The sequence below is a fragment of the Cebus imitator genome, unplaced genomic scaffold, assembly GCF_001604975.1.
Source record: "Cebus imitator isolate Cc_AM_T3 unplaced genomic scaffold, Cebus_imitator-1.0 Scaffold215, whole genome shotgun sequence".
Taxonomy (NCBI): Eukaryota; Metazoa; Chordata; class Mammalia; order Primates; family Cebidae; genus Cebus; species Cebus imitator.
The window spans coordinates 3,142,613-3,153,001 of NW_016107530.1; the positions used below are offsets into that span (position 1 = coordinate 3,142,613).

At 42.7% G+C, this 10,389-nt stretch overlaps 2 protein-coding genes across 3 annotated transcripts in view; one reads left to right on the plus strand and one right to left on the minus strand.

Moving 5' to 3' along the window:
- Positions 1-7,697, minus strand: part of VPS26A (VPS26, retromer complex component A) — a 50,849-nt gene extending 43,152 nt beyond the window's left edge. Inside the window, exon 1 of one of the 2 annotated variants that reach the window (XM_017548928.1) lies at positions 7,459-7,697. In XM_017548928.1, the coding sequence (XP_017404417.1) occupies positions 7,459-7,461 (3 nt within the window). In that variant the 5' untranslated portion in view covers positions 7,462-7,697. The remainder of the gene's footprint in view (positions 1-7,458) is intronic. The other variant, XM_017548929.2, reaches the window with a different exon arrangement.
- Positions 7,698-9,449: 1,752 nt separating this feature from the next.
- LOC108318129 (60S ribosomal protein L21-like) lies at positions 9,450-9,932 on the plus strand. The gene has a single exon (XM_037745820.1). The coding sequence runs from the start codon at positions 9,450-9,452 to the stop codon at positions 9,930-9,932; it is 483 nt and encodes a 160-aa protein (XP_037601748.1).
- Positions 9,933-10,389: the final 457 nt, after the last annotated feature.

Here is a 10,389-nt window from a genome sequence, read left to right on the forward strand (position 1 = left end):
AAATTGAGTACACTACTAAGTTATAATACTGAGCAACTTGAATACAATGTTAAGAGGGCAGATTTCATGTTATGTGTTTTTTTAACCACACACACAAAAAAAAACCCTAAACAAATTTTAGCATGCTATAATTTCAATCATTTCTATAGGAAACCACTATAAAAAATCAAATATTAACATATATCAGAAATCCAAGAAGCTAATTCTTAACATCTGGGCTTGAAAAGTTACTTTTATTTATACCTTCTAAGGTTCTTTTATTATAGCAGAATTTACACAATTCAACATACTCATGCAAATCCAAATGAACTATTATAATGCACTACTTACTATACCACTGCTATATTTGGTCTGAAGAGAATATGTTACACTTTAAAAGCCCGTGTAGTAAAACCGGCTATAATGGGGGAAAATAATAAAATTTCTGTGAATTTTTCTAAAGAAAATCTATAAGCCTTGTTCTATAAATCCTGAATATGACAAATATAAGGGATAAAGGTCAATTACTTATCAATGCCAACACACATTAGTTGGTAATAATACAGACTCCATTTGTAATTTTGATACTGGATATAGTTATGGGTTATTTTAGCCACAATGAAACTTAATCTTCTAATCTTTTTAGGTTTACACAGAGAACAATCTCCTATCCTGTCATCCTACACCCTTCATACTCTGTCCTACATAACAACCAGATGATCTTTTTTAAAAAAAAAAAAAAAAGTAGAGACAAGGTCCCACTATGTTGCCCACACTGGTCTCGATCTCCTGGGCTCAAGCAATCCTCCTGCCTCAGTCTCTCAAAGTGGTGGGATGACAGGCATGAGCCACTGCACCTGGCCCAGAATGATCTTTAAAAAAACACATATACATATCTGGTTGGGTGCTGTGGCTCATGCCTGCAATCCCAGCATTTTGGGAGGCCCAGGCAGGTAGATCACTTGAGGTCAGGAGTCTGGGACCAGCCTAGCCAACATTGTGAAACCCCGTCTCTTTTTCAAAACTCTGTGTAAAAATTAGTCAGGCGTGGTGGCACATGCCTGTAGTTCCAGCTACTCGGGAAGCTGAGGCAGGAGAATCACTTGGACCCAGGAAGCAGAGGTTGCAGGGAGCGAAGATGGCAACACTGCCCTCTAGCCTGGGCCACAGAGCAAGAATTTGTATCAAAAAAAGAGTGTTCCTTGGATGAATCTAGAAACCATTATTCTCAGCAAACTGACACAAGAACAGAAAGCCAAACACTGTATGTTCTTACTCACAGGTGGGTGTTGAACAACGAGAACACATGGACTCAGGAAAAGGAACATCACACACTGGGGGCAGTTGGGGGGGTAGGGGAGAGACAATGCGGGGGGTGGGAAGGGGGGGTAGAGAGTGATAACATGGGGAGAAATGCCAGATGTAGTATGCACCTAAAGTAAAATAAATAAATTTAAAAAAAAATAAGAGTGTTCACAAGTGTTGTTCGTAATGGCCCCAAATAGAAACAATCCAAAAATCAACAAGAATGGATAAATACATTTTGGTATATATTCATACAAATGGAACACCAAATTAGCAATAGAATTAGAGGAGATACAACTACACACAAGAATGAATCTCATACACCTGATGTTGAGTGAAGAGGCCTGACACAAAAGGAATACACACTGTATAATTCTACTCATATAGTAAGTAAAAAACATGTAATATACATTATGGTATTACAAGTCAGGCAATGACTGAAAGAAAGCATAAAGGGAGCTTTTGACTGCTAGTAATGTTCTGGCTGTTTTTTTGATCTAAGCATTTGATACGAGGTATTTCACTTGGTGAAAATTCATCAAGCTATATACCTATTTGTGTACTTTTCCACAGATATTTTACTCCCACTGTTATCTTAAACACATAGACACACACGCGAAGTATTCTCTAATGTGGTCTACATATATCTGACACTACTCATCACTCAGCCTGGTCCATTGTTCAGAGTTCTTTCTTCAGTAGCTCCAATTTGCTAGTGTCCTTCTTGTCTTAGAGCCAAGCAAAGTATTCTTAACCTAATTCACTCTTTGAGTTTCAGCTTGACTCCCTCTCCACAAGACCTTCCCTGATTTCCTAATCAAAACTGCATTCTCTAAATTTAGGTTTCACAAGGCTTATTTAGTGCCTGACTCTCCTAGTGAACTGTAAACTCTATGAGGTTCATCTAAGGCAGCGTATGGCATTTAGTAGAAAGCATTCAAATACCTGCTGAATGTTAAATTAATTTTGAACAAACATACACCATTCTAATAGAAAATAAATGAATACACAAGAATTAACTGAAATCTAAAAGAGTCGGTAATATTAGCCTTTCCCAGCAAATCAGTATTGGTATAGCAGCATACTATGCCAGTGGAACTGATATTAAATCTCAGTTCTGTCCTCACTTGCAAGTCATTAGTTTGCTTTCTGTTATCTTATTTTACGGCTACGAAGGGCACAAGGTGATGCTATGCTCAAATGAGATGTTTTCCTAAATCCTATATTAACAAAAGGGATTATAATTTTAAGAAACCAACTAAAAGAATTACCAGATTAGCACTTTTGAGATATACAGCATATTTTCTTTTTGACAAGATATTTTCATCTTTTCTGGCAAAATTGCAAACAAACTCAAATTTTAACCAGAAAACTAATTTTAATCAGAAAACTATTCCAAACTAATTTAGAAAAAAGAGAATGAAAAGCATTAGTGATCGGTCACACACACTGTTCATTCCTAGGTAGCTTTCTAAGTCTTAAACTCAAAACTTGCTCAAAATCATAAATTTTGAAATACTATAGTACATTTTCTCCTAAGGGCTATAGAATGTATAGCAGCTCAAAATCAAGCACCTCATATTTACTAATCAAATATGTGCTGAGCTAGCAGGGTAGAGGGGTTGTGTGGGAGGAGCAATTGTGAAAGGGTAGAAGACAACTCTTCAAGTAGTAGTCTATTTTAGAAGGAAAAACAAAATCAGCTATATTGAAAGATAATATAATTGGCAGGGAGAGCAGTAAGAATGAGCTCTCCTTCCTTATGACACCCACATTAACTCATTTGAGTTATAAAACAGAGACAGAAAATTTTAATTTTTTTTTTTTTGAGACAGTCTTACTCTGTCATCCAGGCTGGAGCACAGTGGTATGATCTCAGCTGACTGCAACCTCTGCTTCCTGGGTTCAAGCAAATCTCCCACCTCAGCCTCCCAAGTAGCTGGGACTACAGGTGCTCACCACCATAATTGGCTTGTTTTCATATTTTTTGTAGAGACAGAGTTTCCGCCACATTGCCCATCACAAACTCCTAGGCTCAAATAATCCATCCACCTCAGCCTCCCAAAGTGCTGGTATTGTAGGCATGAGCCATCTTCCTTGGCCTTAAAATTAATTTTCTCATTCCTCCTGACACTTCCCAGAGCTACTTAAAAGAAAAATGAGATTGGAAACTATAAAAATTGTTTACAGAGAAAAGGAATTATAATTTTTTTCCATATGCATATACTTAACACACATAGAGCTCCACTTGGGGTTTGAAAGCTGAAATTAAAAGATCAAATCACCAAAGTTAAACAAAATTTTAATAGAACTAAAATTTTCACTAATTAAACTAGTATACAAAGTTTCATTTTATAAAACTTCACAATTAACTAACAATGTAATCATAAATAATATTTTATTTTGACAACATTCTTTAAATTTTTAAATTCCTAAGCATTAAAAATACGTGGAAAACTACGTGCTATCCTTTACTATTTTCTGGGTGCAAGAAATATTTCATAAGTTTTTTAAAGAGTAGCCAGGCACAGTGGCTCACACCTGTAATCCTAGCACTTTGGGAGGCTGAGGCAGGAGGAGCACTTGAGCCCAGAAGTTCAAGATTAGCCTGGTCAACATAGCTAGACCCCCATTTCTAAAAAAAATTTTAAATTAGCCCAGTGTAGTGGTGTGTGCCTGCGGTCCCAGCTACTTGGGAAGCTGAATAAGGAGGACTGCCTCAACCCAGGAGGTCAAAGCTGCAGTGAACCACTCCTAACTGGGCGATTGAGAAAGAGCTTGCCTCAAAAAAGAAAGATACTTTTCAATACAATCAAAACACTAAAATTGGAAGCAATCAAAAGGCATTTTTACAAGCCTAGTATAGCAAATGCAGAAAAGTAATAGGCTGAGTAATAAATTACTGTACTTTACCACGGTAACTATTCCGTGAGAATACAGCATTGGTTTAACTTTTTTTTTTTTTTTTACAGTAGGGCACATCAAAGATGAACTAGTGGGCAGCGGGCAGTGGCTCACGCCTGTAATCCCAACACTGTGGGAGGCCAAGGTGGGCAGATCACTTGAGACCAGTCTGGCCAACAGGCAAAATCCCGTCTCTACTAAAAATAAAAAAACTGGCCAGGGGTGGTGGCACAATCCTGTAGTCCCAGCTACCTGGGAGGCTGAGGCAGGAGAATCACTTGCACTCGAGGAGTAAGTTGTAGTAAACCGAGATTACGCCACTGCACTCTAGCCTGGGCGACAGAGTGAGACTCCATCTCAAAAAAAAAAAAAAAAAAAACTACTCTTTCTAAAAAACACCTCCAGAAAATTGTGGATATCTTACACTTTACAGGTAGAGAACACAAAGAAAAAATAACTGAGGAAAAACGCTTGTCTTTTAGAAGCCACTGAAAGAGAAAGATTCTCTACCCAAAGTCTTGCTTTCAAAGTTTTTTCCAATATGTGCAACTTGTGTCATTTGAAATAAAGGGTCTTGAAATTAAATTATTTTTCTAATTATTCATAATCAAATTGTAATACTTCTGATGGGTTGAAGAGGAAGTAAAATACAGAACTGTCAGGATGTTAAAGACTAGAAGGAAAGGGAATAAAATTTGTTGAGGGTTAGGATATGTTGTAATGTATACGGCAATTTTGAGATTTTTTTTTTTTGAGACGGTGTCTCCCTTTGTCACCAGGCTGGAGTGCAGTGGCGCGATCTTGGCTCACCACAACCTCAGCCTCCCAGGTTCAAGCGATTCTCCTGCCTCAGCCTCCTGAGTAGCTAGGGTTACAGGTGTGCACCACCATGCCCAGCTACTATTTTTATTTTTAGTAGAGATGGGGTTCCACCATGTTGGTCAGGCTGGTCTCAAACTCCAGACCTCGGGTGATCCGCCCGCCTCAACCTCCCAAAGTGCTGGGATTACAGGCATGAGCCACCGCGCCTGGTGAGATCTTTTAACTGCAAAAATACTATTCACTTCTTTCGGTAAAGATATGTTCAAGGGAGCATTTGGAATACTGCGATTTTCAGGATCAATTCTTAATATGCAACTTAAAACTCTTAGGGAACTTTTAAATAACTGGACTGCAATATATATGACTATAAAAACATGCTAACAATTGTTTTTTACAGTTTTTTAATCTTGGCCTAAACCTCCTATCACTGACTTTAGGTTAATTTACGATTTTTCATATAATTGTAAACCCAATATGGAACATTACCAATTAGCTAATACGTGTAGACACACAAAAAGGCAACAAACTTTTTAGTCCTCATTGAAGGAATTTCATTAAGTCCAGTAGATGTAAAGAAATGCAACTCAAGGCCGGGCGCGGTGGCTCAAGCCTGTAATCCCAGCACTTTGGGAGGCCAAGGCGGGTGGATCACAAGGTCAAGAGATCGAGACCATCCTGGTCAACATGGTGAAACCCCGTCCCTACTAAAAATACAAAAAAATTAGCTGGGCATGGTGGCGCGTGCCTGTGGTCCCAGCTACTCAGGAGGCTGAGGCAGGAGAATTGCCTGAACCCAGGAGGCAGAGGTTGCGGTGAGCCGAGATCGCGCCATTGCACTCCAGCCTGGGTAACATGAGTGAAACTCCGTCTCAAAAAAAAAAAAAAAAAAAGAAATGCAACTCATTGCATTTCTGAGGTGGAAGGCTGGCTGTCAGAATTCATTCACTTAGCCCATACACAAGCAATGAAACAGCAAATTTTCATACATCTATTACATCTGCACCCATTTCAATGTTTTAAAGTTTTACAATTTAGTTTGAGGAGTAACTTGAAAATAAACTGCTCTTGAACATAATTCAAAAAAGCTTATTAAGAGTGATAATTACAAATGTAAGCAAAAAAAAGGAGGACGTTTTAAGTTTTCTTTTCAAATGATATTCAATTAAAGAAGCCTGCCCTAACTCCCTGACTAGGTAAGGTCCCCCAATACTTCCTTCTTAGTATCTGTCGCAATTCCAATTTCCACGTTAAACAAATAATTTACACAAATAAACGTTTATCTCTCCCTACATTTTAAGCTATAAGAGAGCAGGTAGGCGCTGTTTCCGTTTTACTTGAGTCTCCTGGGCGTACCTGAGCAATTATTTGTTGAATGAAAGAAAAAGAGCTCTAAGAATGAACGTGAATGTCTGTTTTTTTTTTTTTTTAATGAAAGCAACACCATTACTGATTTTAAAAGTTATTTATTCAAAGTAACTTTTAAAAAAATTAACCTGGCTTGGCCTTTTAGCCAAAAGTCTCAAGCACTCTATTGAAATCAGTGAGCTTCCGGAAAGCAGGTAGTATTAGGAAAGCATACAGTAGGCGCTCAACGTACGCTTGCTAAATGAAGCGAATTGACGACTACTACCATCAAATGCGTAAAATGAGATCTAACCTAGAGGAGACTGCCGACACCCAGGTAAATACCACTATGCCTAGGCTAGTGCTTCCACGGACTGTGGTGAGAGCACTGATTCCCCTCCCTCCTCTGCTTCCCAGGCCGTTTCAACAACCCAGAGCGTTAAGTTCACTGAAATGGCTTGGGGACGAAAATGAGAGCCAGTGCTTAAAACGGCGGCCACCAAACGGGTGTCTCTGTAGTTAAAGATGTCCCCCATTCCAACGTCCTTTTATTTTTCTCTCCCATTTTACAAGTGCCAACATGAAAGTCTGAACTGGGGTCATGAAATCGAAGAATGTCACCATAGTCAGGTTTAAAATATCAGAGTTTATCAAGTTCGTGACACACTGAGGGCCCAAGTCCCCTGCAGAGTCCGGAGCTGGGGGGCTCCCAGGTCACCCCACCTGGATGGAAGCAAGGCTGCCCGGGAGGAGAGCAGGGACTAGCTACCTACGAAGGGGAGGCGGCGACGAGCCCTCGCAGAGGCGGGGTCCGAGTCCCCAGCCAGGGCCCCTATTAGGCGGTCGAAGAACGCGGGCAGAGGCTCCGACACGGCGGGGAGAGCACGCCGCCGCCGCCTATAGGTGCTCGGGCCTCGCCGAGACCGGGAAGAGGTTGCGCTGCCCGCTCTTCCCAGACCCGGGGGTGGCCCGACAGGCCTAACCCCGCTCCCCGCCCCGCTCGCCCGTCTCCTCCTCCGGCGACGCCCGGCCCGCGGTTGGCTGGCCTGCCGCGCACTCCAGGGCAAGGGCGGGAGGCGAGAGCGCGGGCCACCGCGCACTCACCATTGTCAGCGCCGCCGCCGCGTCCCCCCGACTCCACTCCGCTTCCCTCAGGAGAACTCCCAGCCCCGGCTCCCTCCGCTCTGGCGCCCCGTCACGTGACCTCGGGCCGCTAGCCACACGTGACCGCTCCCTTCCTCTCCCCTTCCCCCCGCACCCTTCCCTCTCCCGGCCTGCCACCCCTCCCTGCTGGCCGCCGGGCCCTCCGGGGAGAGGCCTCTTGGAGGCGGGGCCTCAGGCTCCACCCCTCGGAGATCGGGGCGGGGACGGGCAGATGACGTCGAGTGGGCGAGGCTGGGCCGGACGCAGGTTGGCTGGCAGCTGCAGGCGGGTCTTTCAGTCGCCGGCCTGGCGGTTCTGTGTCCTTCCTCTTTGCCACTCCCAGTTCCTCTTCTCTGTGGAAGTTTGAGCGGCTGGGAAGGAAGGAGAAAAGGAAGGGTTCGTCCAGAGACGCTCTCCTTGGCTGGGTCCCTGGGTTGCCGGGGCGAATGGGAGCCCTGTTTCCTTAGGCCTAGCTAAGAGATGCGGTCTCTTTGTCCCGGACGAGGGGTTCTGCCGCCTTGCCCGAACGCAGCCCCGCTCCACCTCCGTCTGAGTCTGGATTTTCTTAACTTGGCTTTCTTGCTTCTGAAGAGAAGACCAGTAGAAAAAAATCCTAGGGTACAACTTTCCTTGCTTCCCAAAGTCCACAGATGGCTCCTGAGCGACCCACCCTGAGCCGGGAGGGCTCAAACCCACCGTTCCGCCCCGCCTTTCTGAGAGGCCAAAGGCTTTCCCCAAAAGTCCCGCGGTGCTGCTGAAGACTACGCTGGCCTGAACTGTGTCCTCCTCCCTAGTGTAAGCCTCCAGTACCTCCAGATGAAGAAAATACTGTGTGGGATTTCAAAGCATAATGTTGAACTACCACAGTGCACTCTGCATCACCAAAGCAGATGAAAAATCCATCCCTGAACGTACTATCATTACCCCACCTTAACAAAATCAAGTTTGTGAGGCAAGGCCAGAAAGCAGGTCTCAAAAAAAAATTTCTTTCATACTTAATCCTCAGTGTGAGCCTCAAATTTAAAAGAATTGAAATCAGTATCATCTCTAACCGCAAGATAATTAAACTAGCAATCAACCGAAAAAGCCAGAAAATTCCAGACATATTGGAATTAAGCAACATAATTCCAAATCTCTAGATCAAAGAGATCAATGGAAATTTTAAAATGATTTGAAGCTGGACACGATGGCTCATGCTTGTAATCCCAACACTTTGGGAGGCCGAGGCAGGTGAATCCCCTGAGGTCAGGCGTTGGAGACCAGCCTGGCCATCATGGTGAAACCCTGTCTACTAAAAATACCAAAAAAATTAGCCGATTTTTTTTTTTCACTTAGAAGATTTGCCTGTCACCTTGAGAGTACTCTGGTTCCTACCCACTCTTTTCTGGGACTTAAATATCAACATAGCAAAGAGAATAGATGAAAATGTCACGCGGGCAAAGAAATACTAGTCAAGCCAAGTATAAATAAGATGCGGCAAAGAAAGTCACACCAGAGACCAATTTGTACTAATGATTTATTCTACTGATCAAAACCCAATAATTGTGCTATCATAATAAATACAAGGAGCAACAGAATTGTTGAGCTAGTTATTTATCTGTCTGCCTACCGATCGGTCTATTCAGCAAGCCAGCATGTTAGAGCTAGATTGTGAACAGTACAGTGTTTCGCCAGCTGAAAACTGTGGCATCTCTATATTTGCCTTGCCCTCTACCAAAAAAAAAAGTGAGGGGTGTGAGGAATATATGACTAACTTACAGGAATTGACTTTCATCAGCAAAAGTACTGAGACCAGAAAGTATTAGATGAGAAGCTAATCTGAGCTTTTATCTATCAGAAACCAGTTAAGAGAAAAATAGCCATTCATTCAAATCCACAAAGACTAAACATTCACATTAATAACTGTGAGAGTGCTTTCGGCTGGAACCGCCATCTTCCAGTAATTCGCCAAAATGACGAACACAAAGGGAAAGAGGAGAGGCACTCCATACATGTTCTCTAGGCCTTTTAGAAAACATGGAGTTGTTCCTTTGGCCACGTATATGCGAATCTATAAGAAAGGTGATATTGTAGACATCAAGGGAATGGGTACTGTTCAAAAAGGAATGCCCTACAAATGTTATCATGGCAAAACTGGAAGAGTCTACAATGTTACCCAGAATGCTGTTGGCATTGTTGTAAACAAACAAGTTAAGGGCAAGATTCTTGCCAAGAGAATTAATGTGCGTATTGAGCACATCAAGCACTCTAAGAGCCGAGATAGCTTCCTAAAACGTGTGAAGGAAAATGATCAGAAAAAGAAAGAAGCCAAAGAGAAAGGTACCTGGGTCCAAGTGAAGCGCCAGCCTGCTCCACCCAGAGAAGCACACTTTGTGAGAACCAATGGGAAGGAGCCTGAGCTGCTGGAACCCAGTCCCTATGAATTCATGGCATAATAGATGTTAAAAAAAATAAAAGACCTCTGGACTGTAAAAAAATAAAAAATAACTGTGAGAGTATCAGGGAGCAGCTGTTTACAGAGTTGACTGACAAAGTTAAGGGAAGAGAATCAAATCCAAATACACAAAAATAAAAAAGGAAAATACAATTTAGGCCAGGCACAGTGGCTCACACCTGTAATCCCAACGCTGTGGGAGGCCCAGGTGGGCAGATCGGTTGAGCCCAGGAGTGTGAGACCAGCCTGGGCAACATGGTGAGACCTCATCTCTACAAAAGCACAAAAATTAGCTGGGCCTGGTGGCATTTGCCTGCTGGACCAGCTACTCAGGAGGCTGAGGTGGGAGGACAGCTTCAGCCAGGGAGGCAGAGTTTGCAGTGAGCTGAGATTGCACCACTACACTCCAGCCTGAGCAACAGAGTGAGACCCTGTCTCAGAAAATAAATAATAATTTA